At 48.1% G+C, this 19,658-nt stretch overlaps 1 protein-coding gene across 13 annotated transcripts in view; it reads right to left on the bottom strand.

Moving 5' to 3' along the window:
• Positions 1-19,658, bottom strand: part of herc2 (HECT and RLD domain containing E3 ubiquitin protein ligase 2) — a 70,453-nt gene that overhangs the window by 45,132 nt on the left and 5,663 nt on the right. For 9 of the 13 annotated variants that reach the window (XM_048253512.1, XM_048253521.1, XM_048253520.1 and 6 more), the window contains exons 5-28: positions 16,826-17,048; positions 16,496-16,596; positions 14,039-14,180; positions 13,728-13,838; positions 13,042-13,213; positions 12,315-12,488; positions 11,597-11,617; positions 10,088-10,276; positions 9,717-9,868; positions 9,240-9,397; positions 8,618-8,731; positions 8,054-8,305; positions 7,585-7,778; positions 6,549-6,749; positions 5,608-5,836; positions 5,309-5,433; positions 4,767-4,945; positions 3,980-4,164; positions 3,397-3,561; positions 2,920-3,105; positions 2,353-2,523; positions 2,061-2,164; positions 1,376-1,526; positions 262-476 (exon numbers count right to left, since the gene is read on the bottom strand). In XM_048253512.1, coding sequence (XP_048109469.1) covers positions 262-476; positions 1,376-1,526; positions 2,061-2,164; positions 2,353-2,523; positions 2,920-3,105; positions 3,397-3,561; positions 3,980-4,164; positions 4,767-4,945; positions 5,309-5,433; positions 5,608-5,836; positions 6,549-6,749; positions 7,585-7,778; positions 8,054-8,305; positions 8,618-8,731; positions 9,240-9,397; positions 9,717-9,868; positions 10,088-10,276; positions 11,597-11,617; positions 12,315-12,488; positions 13,042-13,213; positions 13,728-13,838; positions 14,039-14,180; positions 16,496-16,596; positions 16,826-17,048 — 3,914 coding nt within the window. The remainder of the gene's footprint in view (positions 1-261; positions 477-1,375; positions 1,527-2,060; positions 2,165-2,352; positions 2,524-2,919; positions 3,106-3,396; positions 3,562-3,979; positions 4,165-4,766; positions 4,946-5,308; positions 5,434-5,607; positions 5,837-6,548; positions 6,750-7,584; positions 7,779-8,053; positions 8,306-8,617; positions 8,732-9,239; positions 9,398-9,716; positions 9,869-10,087; positions 10,277-11,596; positions 11,618-12,314; positions 12,489-13,041; positions 13,214-13,727; positions 13,839-14,038; positions 14,181-16,495; positions 16,597-16,825; positions 17,049-19,658) is intronic. The other 4 variants (XM_048253517.1, XM_048253524.1, XM_048253525.1 and 1 more) reach the window with 2 other exon arrangements.

Here is a 19,658-nt window from a genome sequence, read left to right as displayed (position 1 = left end):
GCAGTCAGTTTGAGCCAAGTTTCAAAGTAACCTTGAAGCTACTTCATTCATAAAAATGAAGCTCTTGATCAGTGTTCCATCCTCTAAATGTCGTTTAGAGCCCCCTCCCTCTCTCCCATGTCTCAGCCAGCAGCGTATATCAACACTCTGGGCCAAATCTCAGTGACCTTAAGGCTACTTCATTAGCGTTCCATCGTCTGACCGCTAAACGTCCGTTCTCTCCCCACCTCCACCCCCACCACTCTCTCCCGTGTCCCGTACCTTCACAGTGTGGTCCTGGGTGTTGTTGTCTGCGATGGCCTGGAGGAAGGGCTGTGCGTGGTCGCTGAGCGTGATGCGGCCGGAGTAGAGCTTGGCCTTGTCGGGCGTGGTGGTCCCCGGGGAGCTGCAGTGGTCCTCGTCCTTCTCCTCGTTGTAGTTGTAGTGGATCTGACTGGTCTGCAGACCACCTGAGAAGATGGACGACTGGAGCCATTCTGGAATGACACGGGATTAAAAACAAACGCACACAAATCAGAAATTTGAAGCAAAAAGCACTAAGATATACATCTAAAATGAGTAACGATCAGGGTAGAGCAGGGGTGGGCAAACTTTTTGGCTCAAGGGCCACATTGGGTTTTGAAAATTGCACCCCCCACCCACCCCGCGCTGCAAAGGAGATAACAAAGAGTAGACCTATTATCTCTATGTAACATGATGTTTTGACATTGACATTGTAGACGTTCTCTAAGGAGAGTGAAAAGCAGTTTGCAGTAAAGCTAACCAACCTCGTCTATCGCAGGAAAAAAAAATAGCGAGCAGCCTGATAACCAAATGAAATGCTCGGCGGGCCAGATGAAAGTGCTTGGCGGGCCGGATCCGGCCCGCAGTTTGCCCACCCCTGGGGTAGAGCATAGCACAAAACTAAAATTCTTTACCAAGTAAGGCAGTGCGTATTGCTAGTTGCTGTGTCATTTTTGAATTCCTTCATTCTGGAATTCCTTCATATGGTATGCAAATCATCCCCATACAAGGCAGGGCCTTCAAACAGGCTAACGTTCCATTCCAAAATTAATATGAATGACATCTCGAAGACAAAAATCTGTTGGACGATCAAACAAAAATGTCACGCTCATTGCTAGTCACTGGAGCTTGGCACTGAGTTATGAGTTAAGAATGGATTGATGTGGCTGCCAGGAAGCCTGATACAACAACATCCTTCATCTCACTATCACAGGGCACTCTGCACTGATCTAATGCTGTGAAGAAGGTTCAGAGGAAAGCTAGGCGTTTCATGATCCCTGATCTAACGATCCCAGAGTGCTTTGTACTAGTCCAACGCTTTTAAGGGGCGTTTGAGGGACGAGACAAGACAAGAGACAGAGTCTGGACTCACTGGCACATTCGATCTCCATGGGGGAGAGGCAGGTGCTCATGGCCAGGTAGGAGGCGTGCAGGCCCAGCAGCAGCCCCAGGTTCCGCTCCGTGTCGATCAGCGGGGAGGACAGGCTGCTCAGGTCCGGCGTGGTCACTGTCTCCTGGTTGGGCTGGAGCAGGGGAAGGGGCAGGGGAGTTATGTTAGTGAACTAAGGAGGCCTCAAACACAACATGAAATGTACTGTACAACTGCAGCAGGCTGAGTGACACTGAGAGAAAAGAATTCTGGAAAACCTCATTGATAGCCTGGGGATCTACTTGTGGTTAAAGCCAAAGTTAAGTATAGTCAATGACAAATCTTTTCTTTTTTTTTTTTTTTTTTTTTTTTTTTTTTGGTCTTCACTGTCGACCATTGGCTTTTTTATATCTACTACAATGGAGAGAATGAGTATGTATCAGTCCATCAAAACTCTTCCCTAAACTCTCTCAAGGACTTATATTTGGGACAATCAGTTGTTTTACAATTAGGTCTGGCATCCTGAGGGGAAAACAAATTAAATTGTTTGTCCATTTATATCACATTGAAACCAATAATTCCAGGAGGGTTCGTGCATAATGAGTAAAGATGTACCATTAGGGTAAAAATAGTCTTTGAGAACAGTCAGGTGGAAGACAGCCTGACATGATCAAAGACACACACACACCTCCATGTACTGGCCAACGCAGAAAGCCTGCATGGACTCCCTGGTGTCCTCAAACTGCAGGGCCGCCTCTAGAGCCACAACTGGGTCTTCACCTGCAAACTGGGCTGTGGAGAGAAGACAGGCCTTTCAAAATGGATCCTGAAGAGTGACTAATCATTGAGCACACATTCTGAGGGGAACAGCAGTGATGAATGCTTTCCATTAAATGAAGCTCAGATTTCCTCTCAGGGCTGCGGAGAGACTATTTTCAGAGTTTAAACCTGATACTTTCAGGACTTCCTGAAAAGCCTACCGAGGATGCTGTTGCCAGTTAGAGACTGGGCCTGGAAGTCCTTGATGTCGTACACCTTGCCCTCGATAACGGTCCAGAAGCCTCCGTCTTTGTTGTGGTTCTCTAGGTCCGCCTTGCGGATGAGGGACACCTCCTCATTGTTCCTGGAACTCGCCCCATTGAAGAAAGACCCTGAACCGAAAAACATAAATAAACTCTGATCATTCATTATCTTCATAAAACCTGAATAACAATCCAAAACTAAAGTGAATGACAAAGTCATGTTCAAATGACTGTCAAACTCTACCTGTAGCTAAATACCAGTACTTCATCCGAGTTCAATCTGAGAGATGAATACAACTCTTAAAGTAAGCCCATGAGCTTTTCCTGTCATGTGAGCATATCCACTGGGGAATTGAGAAGATGAAAAGAGAGTCTGCAGGCTAGCTAATAACAGGATGTGTTCCTCGCTCTCATTTTTTTATCCTCTCTACCTCTATCTCTTTTCTATCTCCTCACTTGTATCACCATCTCCTTCGCTCTTGATGTCCACCCCAGCGACCCCTTGACCGCCCCCTTCCAGCGTACCCATGAGTCCCGGCCAGGCCAGGTCCTCGTTGTCGTCCCTTTGGTGTCCGGGCGCCAGGTGGTTGAATCGGTCCAGGTGCTCCAGCAGGCCGGCAAGCAGCGGGATGGAGCCCGTCTCCTGCATGAGCCCCGCATCACGCGTCAGCAACAGCACGATGGACACCACCAGTTCTGGCAGAAGCACCCCTGCAGGACGGGAGGAAGTATTGCAGTCAATCCCAAACAGCAGGACTCCAAGAGCAACACAAACACCAGTGCAGGGGTTCACAGGCACACCAGAAAGTGATGCAAGACAACTACAACATCCGGCGCTTGTGCTTATGGGTATCTTTGTATACACAACATATAGTGTGCAGTGCCTGTGCATTTGTGATTAACTTTGTATAAATGTAAGGAAATATAACCATCTACATATCATATGTGAAGGAAGTGCGCACATGAAGTATGTGTCGTCGTTTGTCGGCATCCATGCATTACCTGTGAGGTCTCCCTCGATGACGTGGGACACCTCGGCGAAGTGGCGGTGGCTGTTGAAAGCGATGCTGGTGGCCACGGGTAGGATGTCCCCGATGTGAGTGCAGAGCAGGGCGATGTACTTCTTCAGCAGAGAACCCACACCCAAGATCTCAGAGTCGGTCAAGGCTGAGGGAGAGCGAGAGAGAGAGAGAGAGAGAGAGCATGTGTCACTCGGCAGTTTTGACCAAAAGGTCTCCAGTGTAGCTAATAGGTAGGGAGGCAAATTGCTTTCACTTTCAAATTTGCCTTCTAACTCTACACATACAGCAACAGCAGTCTTAAGGGTACACAAGGGTAGTTTGTGAGGATTATAACGTCCTTATTAAAAACTTTGAAATATAATCTTAAAAAGAAAGTGCTGAACAACATCTTTCATATAGCCCTCACGTCATTCACTCTTTCTGACTGTAAGAGAACAGGTGTAGTGACCAGAATGCGCGGAGAAGCTAGGCCTTGGTCAGCACTAGGCAGCATATGCACAGTCAGGCCTGCGCTGAGGCTCTGGGGAAGTGATGCGTGCGTGTGCAGACCACCGGACACTCACTGTATCCACCCACGCCCGTGCTGCCGCTGACGCCCACGTAGAGCTTGCAGACAAGCAGCCTCTGGAAGCGCAGCAGCAGGTCCAGGGAGGCTGACCGCTCCTTGCTCACGTGCTCCGTGTCCTGGCAGTTCGAGATGCGCCGCGCCACCTCCTTCAGCCGCGCTATGGTCTGCGAGGCAATGTTCCTGCAACACACACACACACACACACACACACACAGAAATGAGCCAAGTGGGCTCAGAACTTAGAGCCATGCACAGGGCTTAAAATCAATGGGGATTTCTGTTCAAAACTGTGATGTATAATTGTCTATTTTCAAATCTTAAATGGTCCAGCCCACGTCTGAATCTCGGCACAGCGCCTGAGAACTCCAGACTCAAGGACAGTGCTTCTTTTATGGGAAAAGAAAAAAAACTATTTCAGAATAACTTGCAGAACTTGCAGATGTGAGTGATACAACAAGTCAGCTAGTATGTTTCTGTACGGTCAGATAATCTTGAGTGTAGAATCAATATAGTCTCACTAGGAGTAATTTCTTTTTTTTATATACCATTTATTTGCATCATATATATATATATATATATATATATATATATATATATATATATATATATATATATATAGTTCAACTCAAAGTGCTTCTAATCAGGAAATGTAAACCCTCTTCCGAATCCTACTCCCAAGAAATCTGGGACAGGTTGTCACCGGTCCTGAAATAATGCCCTCTCTATCCCCACTTGGGGCAGATCACCTCCCCTCCCACCCCATGGGGGCTAAATTTAGCCACCTGAGTAATTGCTGGACCAGCTGCACCAGGGGCAGGCTCTGCTTGCTGGCCGACTCGTAGATGCCCGTGTTGATGAGGTCCTTGTCCAGGGTGGTGCGGCAGCGGTGCATAGTGGAGGCGTTGGCTTCCTGCTCGTCAATCTCCTTCTCCTTCTGCGCCTCCTTCTTCGCCTCAATGTCCTGAGGAGAGAGAGATGACCAATAGAGAAGCAAGTCAACTCACAGGGTGAAGAAAGTGCTCAAGACAACGGCAACATCCTACTGTACGCTTGAACTTGGAAGCAGTCTTTGTATACAAATACATATATGCATGCATTTCAGCATGATGGTGAAATTACGGTTCTGGGACACAGGACGAGGAATATAAGAAAAGCCTAAAAGACGACTAAATCTTCCTGAAGAGGAATAAGAGAACTTCACCAGGAAGTGAATGTGGTTCTGATGGACACACTAGCCATGTTGTACATCAAATTCTGTCTACTGTCAGAGGCTTGTGACTGAGGAGGCTGTAGGTGTGGGTGTGGGTGTGCAAGTCCCACTGACCTGGATCTCAGCGGTGATGGCCGCGTTGAGTGCAGACTCCAGACCCCCGTCCGCCATCAGGCTGCTGACCAGCAGGTCGATCATGAACCGCCGGCCGGGACTCACACTCATCTCATTCCCAGACACTGGACACACACACACACACACACACACACAATCAACTTGTATTCCTTGCTACTCCTGTGCACTAGTGTCCTCATTTATCATTTATGAAGGGCATAAGGAATGTATCAGTGTGTAAAATCAAAGCTGTGCATGCAGGTTCCAATTGTGCTGCTGGTGTTGGTGCTAATACTGACCTGCACTGGGCAGCAGTGAGGACAGCGCACGGGCCCGCTCCTCGGCGGTGGGCAGCAGCACTGACCAGCCGCTCTGCAGCACGGCCTGCGCGGCCGCCTGCACCGAGTTGAGCACGCCGGCGTTGCTGGCCAGCGTCACCACCGCCTGCTTGAGGTTGTTGAGCAGCCCGCTGCCCAGACCTAGACCCAGCTCCTCAGGGTCCACCTGGTTACTGATGGCCGCATGGAGCTGGAGAGGCACGCAGAGAGGGGAGAGAAAAGCGAAGGGGGGGAGAGAGAGAGAGAGAGAGAGAGAGAGAGAGAGAGAGAGAGAGAGAGAGAGAGAGAGAGAGAGAGAGAGAGAGAGAGAGAGAGAGAGAGAGAGAGAGAGAGAGAGAGAGAGAGAGAGAGAGACAGGGAGGAAGACAGAGAGAGGGAGAGGAAGAGAGAGACAGGGAGGAAGACAGAGAAGGTGCGAGGAAGGAGGGAGTGAGAGGAGGAAAGAGAGGAAGAACAAAGAATGGGTAGAGAGAGTGAGTGGAAGAATGCAAGGGAAGAGTGAAGAGAGAGGAAGAGGAGGAGAAAAGAGAGGGAGACAGAGAACAAACACTTTAAGATTCATTTGGCATCACCACAAACACAAGAGTTGAAATCTTCCAGGCAGTGGTATGCAGTAGAACGTTCATATTCCCCATCTTTAGCGCCAAAATAAATATGCCAGTACTGCCATGGAAAGTCAACCTCTGTCTGGTATTTGCGAGGAATGCATGCAGTCTAAATATAGCACCAGAAGCCATCGTTGTGCGATTCAAAGGAAATGATCCCATCTCTAATATTTCCAGAGCATTTTCTAGTGTGGCAATACGGTGTTTGTGTGTGTGATGTGTGATTCATGTGTCGGTCGGTCATGTTGTCGGTAGCGCAATTTTGTGTGTGTGTGTGTGTGTGTGTGTGTTCCTCACCTGTAGGCGTAGCAGGTTGAGAGTGGCCACCACCATGCACTCCTTCTCCTGAGGCGGGGGCCAGTCGGAGCTGCCGTCCATGCCCTCGCTCACCTGACGCAGCAGCAGGTCCAGCTGCTCAAAGGTCATGGGGCACACGTCCACCACGAAGGGCACACGCAGACCCACGGACCACTCCGAACATGACGACCACGCAAAGCTCTGAACACACACACAAAGAGAATATAATCATTATTACAGTACTTCTCCTCATGTTATGGTTCTAAACAAATCAACAATTTCAATTTTCATGAATTTACTTGAGTGTACATATTTAATTTGAACTATTTTAATGACATTGAAGGCATTGTGCCATATACGAAAAAGCGTTCAATGAAAATTAGAGGATTATTCAATCATTAGATGAATGATTCAAAAAATCACCCAGAGCCCAAACACCCATTCCAGTTTTCCATTTTCCTAAGTCAACAAAACACTGTTGAAGGAAGAACCCTGCTTGATACCCCCAAGGAAATGCTGACGAAGGCTGCTCTGTAGGTAAAGCAGATTTTTTTTGCGCACAAAGGTTGCTTTGTTGGTGATTTTGTTTTTGGTGCTTTCTGTTGCATTCAGGCTACTAGTAGAACATGTGGTACCGTGACGGAGGGCCGTTACGGATCCTGGGTACAACATGCGACACATTTGCAAATGCCACCAGCCAACTGTGCATTGTGGTTGTATCCTGCCTCATGTTAAATAGGCTTGGTGGTTTGGGCACTGTGGGAAATCCCCTACCTACAGCACAATGGATTTAATACCTCTCCTGTGCAAATTTGAATACCGGTATCCTGCGCTGTAACTAAAACAGGGCTCTACAGTGCGCCCATTTCACTCGCACATGTGAGTAAAAATGATGGCGTGCAAGTGCAAAAAAATATTTAGGCACACTGGTGCGAATGACTTCTAACCATGTCAATGTTTGTCTACAAAATACACTGCAACATCGAGAAACGTGCAAACCAGGTGAGGCCAGGTGAGTGGGCCAGGTGAGGCGTACCTGTCCAGGCCCGCAGGCGATGCACACGATGTGTTTGGAGTTGAGGCCGGGCAGGGCCTTGGGCTGCTTCTTGTTGGAGAAGAGCGTGTCAAAGTGCTGCAGTTTGTCATTGCTGCCCCAGCTGTGCACCTCACCATCTTCTGTCAGTGCCAGGCAGTGGGTGGAGCCCACCGCGATGTCCACCACCTTTTTACCTGAAACACACCAGCACGGGGGAGGAAGGTTACTATCTGGCAGAAAAGTGCACCTGCTTGATTCAAAGCAGGAGATTGAAATGATACCAGCAATCAACAGTTCCAACTAACCAACACTATACACTGACATTTATCATTTCTCTTAATGTCAATGTGCGTTAATGTGAACTAATGAAAATCATCAAAATGTGTACCCTAACACACTGTCCAAGCATAGATGCAATAATATATGGACAAGCAATTCAGAGCAAAAGTTGTAGGACTTGTAAGCTGACCCTGTAGACTGTCCAGCAGTTTTGGGTAGCGGACATGCTCGTCAGTGCCGTGGCCCAGCCTCTGGTTGTCTCCCTTGCCCCAGGTGTACACCTGGCCGTCTTTGGTGAGGGCCACAGAGAACTGGCTGCCGCAGCACACCTTCACGATGTCCAGGTCCTGTAGCTTCTCCACCAGCTTGGGCGTCTTGCAGCCGTCGCTCCCGCCACGGCCCAGCTTCCCGTAGTCCCCATCCCCCCATGACCACACCTGGCCTGGGGTCACACAACCAGGAAGAGGAGTCAGACCAGAGATATTCAAAAACTTTTACCTGGTTTTACACAACTTCATCAATTAACTTCAACATTGCATCTACTCAATTACCAAAAAAGTAGGGTAACAAACATAACATTTCAATGAAAATCTTTCATGTCTTCTACAATTTAATATTCGTTTACATCGTCAAAACTCGTTTTCTAGAACTCCTCCAGGACTTTCAAAATAGCCACATGGCCTACAGCCTCACCCCCATATTTATAGCGTAAGGGTTCTCTCGTGTGTGAGGGGTGATGGTGGTGTTTGTTTACCGTTCTCCGTCACACAGAGTGTTTGTGCGTCTCCGCTGCCACAGGCCACATCTAGCACCTTCAGGCCCTTGAGTGCGGTCACCAGCATGGGAGTGGTCTGGTCTTCACTGGAGCCTGCGGACAGATGGATCAGAACGGTCAGAAACTCAATACCTCAAATGAATACCTCAATGCAGACGGTCCCAATCGCAGTCTCTGAAATCCGCATTCTCATTGCGTCTGGCAAGTCCTTTATTGTTAGTTATAATGCATTACAGTTTTTGTTGGATTCAGCGAAATCAAGAGCGCTAAGAAGAACAAGGTCCTGCTCAGCAGAGAAACTCAATCTCATGTTTCTAGAGCAAGGCTGCAGGGTTCTTAATTCACTTTGGGAACTGAGCGGGAAGCATGCCTCCACTGGTTTCTCACGCTAACTCGATCTCGGTGTGATGGATTATAGGTATCAGGTGTGCTAGCGCTCAACTGAAACACAACCTGCAGGAGGACTAGCAACATTCGTTTCGAGCAGACAAATAATTTATTTAGCATGGATCCTATGATGTGTGTATCTATAATCTATATCGGTACTTAAATGCATTTGTGTGTGCGTGTGTGCGTGTGTGTGTGTGCGTGTGTTACTCACCGTGGCCCAAACGTCCATAGTTGCCACGGCCCCACGTGTACAGCTCTCCATCAGCTGTAATGGCGGCGCTGTAAGTGCTTCCACAGGCAATGTGCACCACATGCTTCCCTGCAGGCTTGCCTGCGAACGCTGCAATCATGGAGGGCTCCTCCAAGTACCTGCAGCACCAGGTGAGACATTACAGAAACCGAACTCATGTACCATACCAGCAACCCGACTATGGCATTTAATGTCAACTATGACAGCAAATTTGATTTATATAGGTAATAAACAACTTAAGTGATCGTGATGTCATGTTGGCAGAGTCGATTACGCACGCCATCTTGACTACAAGATGGATTATGCACCCGACTGCATCCATTATGAGGGACAACAATGGATAGATGGTCATGAAAAGACAGTGATTTGACATCAATTCACCCTACTGCACAAAAATGCCTACTGGGCATGAAATGAGGCTAAGTGAGCAGTTCGTACGTGTTGTCTCCGTGGCCCAGACGCCCTCCGTCTCCACAGCCCCAAGAGAAGACCTCGCCGTTGGCCGACAGGGCCAGGTAGTGTAGGCCGTCTGGGTGACCAGCCAGCTTCACGATCTTCCGCGATGACAAGGCGTGAACTAGGATGGGAGCCTTTGGGATAAACGCAATGCACTTAGTATCCAATACCACACAATCAAACAGAATTATTCCTAATAGTAGGCTAGAGTAGTCCACACTGCATAACAGGAAACATGAATGTCTTTGTAAAGAAAAGGGGGGCAATATTAACTACCTAGGTGGATACAATGATGAAAACATACACGTTGCCGATAGAGCCTGGAGGATCACCCTCCTACACAGTTTACTTACCAGGGTGGTGCTCTTGTAGTTCTGGGTGTAGACAGCCCCGGTGCTGGCCAGAATGAGGAAGCCCTTCTCGGAGCAGACGATCTGGCTCACCCCCAGGTTGGACAGGGCCTTGCACTGGATGGGGCCGTTCACATTGGCATAGGGCTTCCAGCCCAGCAGGCCCCAGCCGATCACCTCCTGAAGGGTGCCCTACAGAGACACACACATCATGGTAGAACACTCATCAGATCACGACAGTAGATGTCCAATAAATCAATACATCATCACTATGTAATAATGACTATACAAATACATGTGAAATGTCATAGCAATGAAATTGTTTTTAGACATTATTTTAACATCTTCACATACATTACACAGATTGATGAGAGTGGTTATATTTGTTTAATGCTGTCTGAGACAGAACATTCAATGCTAAGGGGGGTATGGGGTCTAGTTAGGACATTTCGTCGACAAGCAAGGACAAGACATGAAACCTACACTGAATATTATATTTGGAACATTTAGTCAACAACAAGCAAGGACAAGACGTGAAATGCACTCTGACTGAATAGCATAGTCCTCCTCCTGAGATATGAGAAAAATCTCGGAGACAAGCCCCTTTGATATCCCCTGTTATTTCAAGCCTGGTTCCTGTAACATCATAGCTTGGGGGTATTCACTGGCCATTTATAAAGTGGAGAGAGCGGCTTGAATGGCTGGCTGGCTGGCTAAGAAGAATGAATTCTTTATGGGCCAGACTCCCCAGTGGGAGCAGTTATCAAAAGCTTTCAGGGGAGGTCAGCACAGGCCACTGCTGTCTTACGTAACGCACTCCATCAAATATGTCCTACAAAACTATCACAATAAAAGTCCCAAGGTATAGCCCATTATTGAGATGGACTGGCAAAGTCAAATGTGCCAAAATGTGTATCCACAATAGCAAAATATAGAAAAACACAGACAGGCATTTTAGAAACCATCACAAAGTAGGTAGTAAGTGGTTAATAATAATAATGTTTGGGAACTGTGGGCGCACTCATGTATATTTTACAGTATTCTGCTTGCTGTACCCAAAGAGAGCTTAACAAGATACTGTTGTAAAGTCAGATTTAGGAAATGTCATCTCAGTTACAAGTCCCTGCGCTCCTACAAGTCAAGAGTTTCTCCTTTAGTGGGGAAGAGAGCGCTGCTAAACTAGGAGCGAATCTGAAGCCGGAGTCTGTGTTTGGGATTCTGATTCTGAGCAATGAGGCCACCCCCACTGTTAACACAGCATCTCTCCCCCCGGGCAGTCCACAGGGAGAGAGGGAGGGAGGGACAGAGGGAGGGAGGGAGAGGTGGAGGGAAGGAGGGAGGGAGAGAGGGAGAAACAGACAGAGGGAGGGAGGGAGGAAGAGATAGAGGGAGGGAGGCTGGCTCTTAATGGTATGGAGCTGGAATCTGCGCTACAATGAGAGCTCTACTGCTGTCTTGTCTGTCACAGATTGGCTGAAGCACAAGAAGATAAAATCAAGTGAAGAAAAATACCTGAATGTTTCCATGGTCCTCCAACAGGGCCGACAGAGACAGAGAGAGTGATGTTAGTAAAGCCACTGACAACATGCATTAGGTCAATGCATGCACTATGCTTTGACAAGTATATCACAGTCTATTTGGCAATCACAAAGACTTGCTAGAGCATATCTGCACAAACAGAGAGAGATCACAGAGATGTATTCCTCAAGGCAAGCTCAAGAGAGGGGGTGGTGAATACTATGCACTGGAAAAGGCTTTCAAATTTTAACAACACGCTAAAAAGGAGAGTAGACAATCAGTTTAAAACAAGGATCACCAAACATCTTGCGATTATTAAAAAGACCCCATACAATAATAGTATAATTTCACCATCATCATCAGTCTCATATGTTTTTTGTCCTTGATATCATACTGCTTTAAATCATCACCTTCTTTTACTTATACTTCCTTGCATAAAATGCTAAAAAGGTTAAAAAGGTTCTACTTATACTGTTGACTAAGCAAAATGCTAATGTTCTTAGTATACTTAGCAGAGCATCAATAGCATCAGTACAGTACATACGGATCAGGGTATAAAAAAGCCAAAGCTGCTCTGTAATAGAGCTGCTATACATTGCTCTATCTACGGGCTTATACGAGTGCATACAGCTCAGTGTATATGGAAACTAAAGTCGCTGTATAGAGGCTATGCATGTCGTGGTGAGAGTTGAGATGTAGCGGTGAGCGGTACCTTGCTGGATGTGGGGGAGCTGCACTGTGGGGGGCTGCAAGGGGCGGCTAGGCGGTCCAGGTGAGCCATGATGACCACGGCTGTCTGCCGTAGGTCGATGGCCAGGTCGTTGTCCTGAGGCAGGGTCAGGTAGCGCAGGAAGCTCTCGTTGGGGCTCAGAGGAGCGGACAGGATCTGAGAGGAGGTCAAAGAGTAGACTCAGATTACTTGACATGAACAGAGAACAACACTGATTATCCACACCATCATACATCAGTCTCAGTCATAAAACACCAACCTTACGACAAAGACGCTACACCTCAAGATATTGTTCAGACCGTTTACAGTACATTAAGACTGAGGAGGCACTGAATATATGATTTGTTGAGATATAAGTGAACCAAATGAAGCCATATCACCCCAATATTCATTCAGCCTCATCATGAGCCAAATCTGAAATGCCCCAGTCAGAACACCAAATCTATTCAGACAAGCCTGACAAAATAAATTTGTACAGATTTTTGATTACCAGTTGACAGAATTTTGATTACCAGTTGACAACTTTTCAATATCATCCAATCAGAATACCAGAAACCAGTCCTTTGTCTTGCTGCCAGCATGACTCAAAACGTTGCCCTATGGATTGTCACCTTGAGTTTCTATGTACAGCGAACGTGTCTGCTAAATGAGAAGATGTTTGATGTCGATGTGAATCTAATCTTAATGAGAGTGTGAGAGAGATGCTGACCTCGACCTCCTCCTCGGGGACGGGCTCCTCCTTGCTGCTGTGGATGTTGTGGAGGCGCTGGAGGAGGGGCAGCAGGGGTGCGCTGGTGCCCTGGGTGGACCGCTCGTTGTCCATCTCCCGCGTGCCGTTGTCCCACAGACGCAGCAGCAGAAGCACCGCCGACAGCAGCTGGCTGTGGGGGACAGGAGTTTGAAGTCTGTGTGTCTGTGTGTCTGTGTGTCTGTGTGTCTGTGTGTCTGTGTGTCTGTGTGTCTGTGTGTCTGTGTGTCTGTGTGTCTGTGTGTCTGTGTGTCTGTGTGTCTGTGTGTCTGTGTGTCTGTGTATTGCAGGTGTTCTCAGGTGTCACCCCCTTGGTAAGTGCGTGCTGTCCAACTGGAATCAGTTATGAGGTGTTTGTGTGCAGATGTGTGCTGCCCAATAAGACTCCACTGTAAGGTGTGTGTTTAGGTGTGCGTTGGGCATCAGCTGTAAGGTGTCTGTGTGCAAGTTTTATATCTGCTGTGAAATGTTGGGACTTGGGAGGATGCAGGTGTGTGTTGTTTGAGTGCTTCCTGCTGTGAGTAGGCAGGTGTGTGTTGCTCAGGTATGTGTTGTGAGTAGGCAGGTGTGTGTTGCTCAGGTCAGGTGTGTTCTGCTGTGAGTAGGCAGGTGCTCGTTGCTCAGGCGTGCTCTGCTGTGAGTCTCACCTGAGGGTGCCCCTCTGCACGGCCAACTCCAGAAGGATGGCCAAGGCCAGGTGCTGGTCCTGCAGGGGAATGTTGCTGGGGCCTTTGGCACTAGCACTGCTGTGAACATCACTGCGCACACAGAGAGAGAGAGAGAGAGAGAGAGAGAGAGGGGGGGTGGGTGAGAGAGCGAGAGAGAGACCAGCCAAGATAAATCATATAATATTTATCTAAATAGCACATTTGAAAACAACAGGAGTTGTGGTTCCAAAATGGAGATGGCAGCTGCTCAACCTGGCATCTGTCTGTGTGTGTGTGTGTGGGGGACTGACCTGAGGAACTTGGTGGCTCTCTCCACGACCTCCAGCCAAACTGACGACACAGTGCCCTCGTCAAACAGAGTGGCCTCTGGGAGGGCGCGCAGAGCGTCCAGAGACTCCTGAAGCAGCTCACTGCACAGGTCAGCGTCATCACCTGCAAAGGACCACAGAGGGCCAAGGAGGTGGATTAGATCTGGCACAGCCAAATGCAGACACTCCTAATAAGACACTTCCATCCAAAGCACCTTACAACACATAACAGCAATAAACATTTCAATAGCATTAAAAATAACAGCTTAAATTAAAATAAAATAAAATGGACAAGAGATGCTTGAGTGCCTTACATCATTTGGTAGCCTCCAACTCACGTGGAATGTGCATTGGAACTGCCTACCAAATGACCAAATATTAACGTAATGTAAACAATGTTAATGTAAATGAACAGAGCTGTCTCTCTCCCTCTCCCTCCTCTCTGCCTTCTTTCTGGTTTCCCACCCTTCCTCCTCTCCTTCCCCTCCCTCTCTCTGGAGGTCTGTCTGCTGAGCAGACCCGGCCCAGGGGTCAAGGGAGGGCAGCTCATGTTTCAGAGGGGTCGGAGAGAGAGACGGGATGGGTAAGACTCCCCCACCCAAACCCGACCGAGCTACACCAAGTTACGACAACTCAACCTCAGCTCTGTGCCAGCAACAACATCTGCATAGAGCTCTCACTGCAAATCAGTTTGGATTTCATTTTTATTTAAAAAAAAAAAAACAACCACACCAGCAATGTGTTTTAAGTATTGTCTCGATTGTATTTTTGCAGCTGCAATTGTAATGTGGTGGATGGTTAGATCTCACACAGACCTTTCCCAGAATACATCCAAAGCTTTCCCAATCAATAACTGTCTCAATACATAATCAGTCCCAGTGATTGGGAGAGCAGACCCCTAACCACTTAGGACTCATATTACAAAGCTTTCCAATAAAAATCGCTAATAAAAAAAAATAAAACAAATTGCATTAGCACACCAATTCAGACATTGAGAGATGAAAACAAGTTTCTACAGATAATTGCCAACATCAAAGGCTTCCATGCCCATCCATACAGACCCTCCTCTCCTCTCCTCTCCTCTCCTCTCCTCTCCTCTCCTCTCCTCTCCTCTCCTCTCCTCTCCTCTGATGTCTATGTGGCTATGGACCCTTTCAAGAGAGTTCCATTATCAGCATCCCCACAGAAGGCCCCACAAGACTTCCGTTTTAACATTCCATATGTTATCTTAACCCTTAAAGGAGTATGTTGGAAGGAATGTTGGGAAATGAACGTTCTAAAGAATATCTGGGTTCATTGAATTCAACATAGAATTTTAGAACCTTCAATTGTTGCGGAACTTAGAACGTTCAAAAACCTACACCTTTAAGGGTTAATACAGAGGAAGTAGATTGGGGCCCAAATAGAACGTTCAAGCATTGTTTTTGTTGTTATTGTTGAAAGGGTCTATAGGGGAGACGTAATGAAACAGAGTCATGTTACATAATCCTCAGTGCCCCGCGGCTCTCTGTCCTCCGCATCTCATCAGCGGGGGCTTTACGCGGCCTTTATGGGTGAACAGGTGATGAGCACCCTCTCACACACAGACTCTTCAATGCTCACATCACGGCTGAGTAGCAAGTGTGGCTAGTGAACAGGTGACAGGCAGCCTCTCACACAGGCACACACTTCCATACACACATCATTATGGCTAACTCACAAGCAGCATCATCCATTGTTTATTCAGGGACAGCAATGTCCAGACAAAAACAAAACAACAATAAATAGTAACAAACAAGTCGGCTAGTTTGTCCCAGGACTTACTAATGGCTATTAGGGTTATGATAAATGGGGCAACCTTTTGAGCAATGTTGCTGAGCAACCACATAACCGCTTCCATGTGTTCTGATTGGTGATCATGATAATTTGCCTGCTGATGATTAGTTCTCCAGAAAAAAGAATGATGCCCAACATCAAAGAGAATGTGCCAGAATAACAATACTCAGGAACATTGGCGGCAACACTAATCAAATATGAGCATCGTGTATCTTCAGCTATAGAATATGCCCGACTCACTCATTCGCATACACACTGGACACTGCATGTATACTGAACCAACCGGAGCAGAATTCCTAAACGGACGTCTCTGACTAGAATCAGCCGTGCAGAAAGACCACGGGGCCTCCGAGGACTGGCCAGAACAAGCACTGCTGGGAGGTGTGTGTGTGTGTGTGTGTGTGTGTGTGTGTGAGATCAAAGGGTGGTGGTTGGAGCAGGCGGTGAGTATTGAAGCCTGGACTGAAAGAGGCGTTGCTTTTGAATGTGCTGCTTAACTAACCGCCAGACTCCTCCAGACTGTGTAACCCCACATGGTGAGTGTGTGTGTGTGTGTGTGTGTGTGTCAGCAGATTCTGAGTAGCTGAAGACTGTAGTGAGGGGCATTTTAGGCACGCTTCTTACCTGACCTCCAGGCTCTGCGCAGGAAGGCGAAGGCAAAGGAGAGCGCCGCCCTGGAGCCCACCCGAGCCAGGCCCTCCACCCCTTTACTGACTGGACGAGTGCTGTGGACACACCAATGACCACACGTTAACAACCATTACCAGCATAACGTGGGTAACCAGGACAATGAACATAATTCCTAGTAGGCTTCAATTAAACTAAGTGCACTAGGAGGAAAAAAATGGAATAGGGCTTCCCAAAAAGTAGACAGGGTGAGAGAATATGAGGGAAATGTTGTGGTAGAAATGCATGCGTGCACGTGTGTGTGTGTGTGTGTGTGTGTGTGCTCACCTCTTGTTGTCGACGGTGGGCACAGGAGGGGTTGGCGGGCTCTTCCAGCGCACCTTGTACTTCTCGTCCATCATGCTGTGCGTGAGCGAGATGAGGTAGCGCTCCAGGATGACCAGCCGCTGGCTCAGGCGCCGTGCCGACAGCGTGCTTTTGGCCGTCAGCGACGACAGCTTCTGCTGGTCATCCACCAGCACCATCAGACAGTCCTTCAGCTCTGTGTCCTCTGCACACACAAACACAAACACACACACACACACATGCAAACATGTAAGGAGTCCATTTAGTGTGCATGGAAAATGGCTAACATTGCATTATCATCTATAATTCATTCATATCACTGATGCTTTTATGTATACTGTACTGCTACTTCACGCATTGATTTTCTTATCATTTTGTTCATCTTAAAACAGAGCAAATCCTTCCCCTTAAACATTCATGGGGATTCTTTCTTTAACTAACTTCCCTCCAAACACCAATATACTAAAAATACCAGGCAGAGTCCAACCTAAATAACCCTAACCAAAGAGTTCTCATTTTAACTGGGATGACTCATTTTTGTTTACCACATTATGCATACACTGATGGCAGCCATGGGCTGGAGAACACAACACCAGACCATGTGATTCATATGCCACTCTGCTTGTCGTGAGTTCACAGAGAGGCCTGGCAGTGACCGGCTATGACTGCTCCATAAGACACGCCGGGCCAGCCAAAATAGCTGGACTGAAATCCACTTAAGCTGCGTGTAAGCCAGCTGAGCAGACCAACCAACCAACTGGTCGGCCAGCCAGCCATCTTCAGCCTTCTCCAGTCCTGGACGAGGTCAGCACGCAGATCCTACTACAGCCCTGCTCTTATGAAAAGGCCAGGTGTGTGTAGGTGTGTGTGTGTGTGTGTGTGTAGGTGTGTGTGTGTGTGTTGCAAGAATAGACTACAGGCTCATGTGCAGACAGTAAGCCTTCTTGAGTCAGCACTAATAGTCCGACAGACTCTTATAAACATTACAGCTGGTCTGCGTGAAATCATGGGTTCTGCCCAAAAATGCTGAGTGGTGCTCATCGAGATGTTCACATTTATTTACAACCCGTGTCTGTGTCTGTGTCTGTGTCTGTAAGCTTCTCTGCCTTTTTAACAGATTCCCGCTCACAAACTCAGCCCGAGCTTCCACAGCGCTGATAAGAGAAGGAGCACATGCTCTGGCGGTCATCCTGCTCTACCTCACATGATGATGAAGGAGCACATGCTCTGGCGGTCATCCTGCTCTACCTCACACAATGATGAAGGAGCACATGCATTGGTGGTCATCCTGCTCTACCTCACATGATGATGAAGGAGCACATGCTCTGGCGGTCATCCTGCTCTACCTCACATGATGATAAAGGGCCTGGCTGGAGCGTGATGACTGGCCACGGTGCCCCTCTCCCCTGCTCAGAAACTGACTTATCTCCAACACACGCATAGCCCATACATCACACAACAGCCCCACCACCACCACCACCACCACAGCACCACCCTAGCACACAGAGAGGCCCCTGTGGCACAGGAAGCTCAGAGGTGGGGTGGGGTAAGATGATGGAGAATGAGAGCACTTTAAGGCTTAATGGAGAATTATTAGCCCTGCATCCTGCCTAGACTGTTGCAGCCGGATGATGGATCTAATATGCGGCCACTCTGTTGCTTTTCTGGCCAGCTTGCCTCTGTTAAGAGCGGCACACTGTTTCCACCTCGCCAGCTCTATCCTGAAGAGGCACACTCAGGGCAGAGCTGGTTTGCACCAGTGGCATTTCAATTGTTCGCCAGCTTGCCCATCTTACACACCCAAAGGGCAACGGTTCAAACCAAGTAGGGACAGTCAGCAACTGCAACACACAAAACCGTGTGCCTCGCAAGCTGTGGCTTGGCATAGCAGTGCGCATTAGTAGGAAGCCCATCAACAGCATGTTGGCTATGGGCTGAGCTGTGGCCTGCTACCTCATGAATGCTGAACTTTCCTGGAACCTGTCTGTGTGTGTAACACGAGGAGACTGGCCTGTAGTCTGCAATGAGCAGACCACACACACATACACACACACACACGGTTATCTCACGTGGCAGATTATCAGGGGCAGACAGCAAGAGAGCAGGAGGCCTCACCCAGGCCAGCATGTAAACACATCCCTGGGTGACGACACAGCTCTGCATTGCGGGAAGAGAGGGGGGTAAAAATAACACCCTTTACCCACCCCAAACATACACGCAGACACACACACACACACAGATGAACATGCAGACAAACATATGTGCGTGCATACACACACACATACAAACAAACAAACAAACACTCTGTTAACACTGCTCTGACAGGACACTCAACCCACACACACACACACACTCTGTTAAAACTGCTCTGACAGGACACTCGAGCCACACACACACATACACACGTCCGACACGTGCCACAGGACACACTTGCCACACCCGCGGTAGCTAGCTGCTTTGACTCCAGCGTACCCAAACACTGACACCCAGTACCCCACACTGCCAAATGCTGGGCCACATTTAGCCGAGGCAGAGGCCCCCAGGTCCTCAGGTGCTGTGGGTGAGAAGATGAGGAGCTGGGGGTGTGAATTAGGATGGAAACTCTGATGGCGTGGCAACAGTGGTGGTGGTGGTGGTGGTGGAGGCCCAGAAGTGTCAGTTGCAGGCCTCTGGCACGCGAGGCTCGGGCGAAGGAAAGCGAGCGGTACGTCCAACGGAAAGTGAAAGCCCAGCACAGATGAGATGAGATAGAGATAGAGAGAGAGAGAGAGAGAGAGAGAGAGAGAGAGAGAGAGAGAGAGAGAGAGAGAGAGAG

Source organism: Alosa alosa, chromosome 9, assembly GCF_017589495.1.
Source record: "Alosa alosa isolate M-15738 ecotype Scorff River chromosome 9, AALO_Geno_1.1, whole genome shotgun sequence".
Lineage (NCBI taxonomy): Eukaryota > Metazoa > Chordata > Actinopteri > Clupeiformes > Clupeidae > Alosa > Alosa alosa.
This window is presented reverse-complemented; position numbering and strand designations above follow the sequence as displayed.